The sequence below is a fragment of the Myotis davidii genome, unplaced genomic scaffold, assembly GCF_000327345.1.
Source record: "Myotis davidii unplaced genomic scaffold, ASM32734v1 scaffold762, whole genome shotgun sequence".
In the NCBI taxonomy this organism is placed as follows: Eukaryota; Metazoa; Chordata; class Mammalia; order Chiroptera; family Vespertilionidae; genus Myotis; species Myotis davidii.
The window spans coordinates 313,227-316,026 of NW_006293699.1; the positions used below are offsets into that span (position 1 = coordinate 313,227).

The window sequence follows — 2,800 nt, forward strand, 5'->3', positions numbered from 1 at the left end:
CGCTCCTCCTTCGAATCTCTCGAATGAAGGCGGCTCGGAGTCTGCCTTGTCTGGCCCGCTCGGCCGTTTGCAGCAGGATTATGGCCTCAGTCCGACTCATTACTGGTTCGACCTGGCCAGATTAGAGCAAAGGAGCAGAAGGTGAGGGAGGGCTCGTATCCAGGTGGGCAGTTGGGAAATTAGACACTGAAGGACATGCTGGGGGCATGGGTCTCCCGGGACATCTAGGTGCCCAAGTCCTGCTCCTCTCTGTTGGTGTTGGAAGGTTACAAGGACACAGGAGCAGCCTTGAAGGAGACTAGGAATTATCCAAAGAGCCCTCTCAGCTGGGAGTAGGGCAGGGCAGGGCCTCCCTGGGTCCTGAAGGGGGGCATCTCTATTCCTGGAGCAGGGCTATGGGAGGAGTCAGGGAGAGAGTCCCCTGGACTTGCCTCCTGGAAGGCCACTGGCTCCATTCTGGATAGGATTTCTGCCAGCATCAGCTCTCGCTCCTGCAGAATGCTGGACTGCTCCAGCAGGAAATATTTGGGGATTGGAACCTCCAGGTCAGCCTTTGGGGCAATAGGGGGGACGGAAGGTCAGGAATCAGAAGGTAGGCCATTTGGCCAGTCCATTACTATTTCCAGCTACTCACAGAGATCCTGTTTTCCTCCATGCTAGATCCCTGGAGTTGGAAATTTATGGGCAACTGGAAAATCCACTCACAGTCATCACTTTCTCCCCTGCCTGGACCCTGTGACCAGAGTTGAATTCTGGAGGATCATGGTAGCTAATGGGCAGTGGTTCCAAACCTGACTGTGCACCGGAATCAACTGGGAAGCCTTTAAAATGCAGACTCCCAGGCCCTCCCCAGACCACCACTCAGAATTGCACGGCCTGGAGAATCTGTTTTTTTCAAGCCAACAGCTGAGCGTGATGCAGCAGGTCAGGAAACCGAGTCTGCCCTGGATGGGAGCAGTGAACCATGGCCTTGGAGCTTCATGCTCTGGAACCTGCTGGGACATCCAGATCACCTGAGGGTCTTGTTAAAATGCAAGTACAGATGAGTAGGCTTGGGGTGAGGCCTCCAGAGTCTGCATTTCTAACGAGCTGCTAGTGGTGCAGACGCTGCTGGTCCATGGACTACACTTTGAGGAGCAAGCATCTAGAGGACTCTTCACTGATCCCTCCTGGGTCATGAATCTTCCCATCCATGTGAGATCTCCAGCCTGACTCTCTAGCTACACCCCCCCAGCCACTTGCATGCACCACCCCCACCCCAGTTTCTGAAGGCCTTCTCCCCCATCCTTGATCCACCGGCTTGACCTCCCTCCCTTCCTTGCAGAGGCCCCAGAGGTGTCTGAAGGAGGTCAAGACCAGCCCCACCCCCACCCCTACCCTCCACTGGTGTGGGTGTGGCACCACGCTGTCCTCGCACCGGGGTGAGCCCGAGGTCCCGCAGCACGTGGTCCAGGCAGTGCCACTCGCACATGTCTACCCGCACCATCTCATCCTTGAGCTCCAGCACGCGGCCCGCCACGCTGTCCAGCAGGCGCCGCAGCAGCCGCCGCTTCTGCGGCTGCACCATCTGGTCATAGAGAATGTCGAACCCGCGCAGCAGCCCCAGGTAGTACAGGTAGAGCGATGAGAGCCTGTACTGGAAGGACTGCCACTCCCGGGTGGGCACGGGTTGGAGCATGGGCTGCTCTTGGTCCAGTAGCTCTTGCAAGGTCATGTGGGAAGAGTCCCAGAGGCGTTGGTAAGATCTGGAGAGGAGGCAGTGTGTACTGGAGTGTTCTGAGCATCAGGGTTTGGGGACGGGGCTGCAGGGGTGCTGCTGAGCCTTTCGAGGAGTGTGAAATCAGGTTTCAGAAGGTGTGATGTTAGGGTTACTCACAGTGAGCTCAGTGAAGTGAGGGGCCCTCAGGGGCAGGAGATGGCAGCCACAGTGAGCACACTGGGGATTAGCAGTGTGAGATTGGGGTCACTAGAGGAATGAAGAATGGCCATGGCTCTTAGGGGCTCCCTATAAGGAAGAGGCCCTTTGGAGTTGGCAGCAGTTGGTCCGTCCATGGTGAGGGTGCAGCCCAGGGATGCTGCAGTGGTCTAGGATGGTGGGTGGGAAGTGGGGTGAGGGGTGAGGGTAGAGGATGGTCCCTTTCCCAGAGAAGAGCCCTGGCTCTGGATTTAATAGTCCAAGAGACATCTGAAGAACAAAAGCTGACCACAGACTGGAGCAACTGGGGCTGCTGAGTGAGAATCAGGGCCCTGGCCCAGCATGACTCCCCCCTCCCCCCAGTCATTCTACCTGTCCAGCAGCCCCAGCCTGATGGGACCCTGAGCAGGAGGCAGCTTGCTCTTTGCTCTCCCAGCCCTGGGGGCTCCACTCCAGCCCCAACTTACCCCTCCGACATGGTGCTCACTCCTCACGCTACCCTTGGTGAGCTGGTCGAGGAATCCACAGAAGCCCTGTGGTTCCACTCTGACTGCACCCTAGAGCAGCCCAGTTTTAAGGGTTCTGTCCCATTGTCTCCATGTTCTAAGGTTGGGAGGGGAGGGGCTGTGGGTGCACAATTGGGGACACATCACAGAGGACATTCTGGAGGCAGCACTCTGAGGGGAGTCAGGCTCCTTTGCAGCAAGCCTTGGAAAGCTAGGGCAGAGTGTGGGCTCTGCTGTGGCTACTTCTCTTGTGAGGATCAAATAAAAGAATGGTCCCTGTTTGAAATCACCCTGTAACTTCAAGACTCTGGTGAATATTAGTCCTGAAGGCATTATTCCAGCTGGGGGAGCCTTGTACCCCTTAATGCAGATCCAGCTC

The 2,800-nt window shown here is 56.9% G+C and overlaps 1 protein-coding gene across 1 annotated transcript in view; it reads right to left on the reverse strand.

The window, feature by feature from the left end:
* IQCA1L (IQ motif containing with AAA domain 1 like) overlaps nucleotides 1-2,393 on the reverse strand; it is a 13,589-nt gene extending 11,196 nt beyond the window's left edge. The window contains exons 1-4 of the mRNA XM_015566239.1: nucleotides 2,383-2,393; nucleotides 1,418-1,745; nucleotides 428-551; nucleotides 4-102 (exon numbers count right to left, since the gene is read on the reverse strand). Coding sequence (XP_015421725.1) covers nucleotides 4-102; nucleotides 428-551; nucleotides 1,418-1,745; nucleotides 2,383-2,393 — 562 coding nt within the window. The remainder of the gene's footprint in view (nucleotides 1-3; nucleotides 103-427; nucleotides 552-1,417; nucleotides 1,746-2,382) is intronic.
* Between the last annotated feature and the right edge of the window lie 407 nt (nucleotides 2,394-2,800).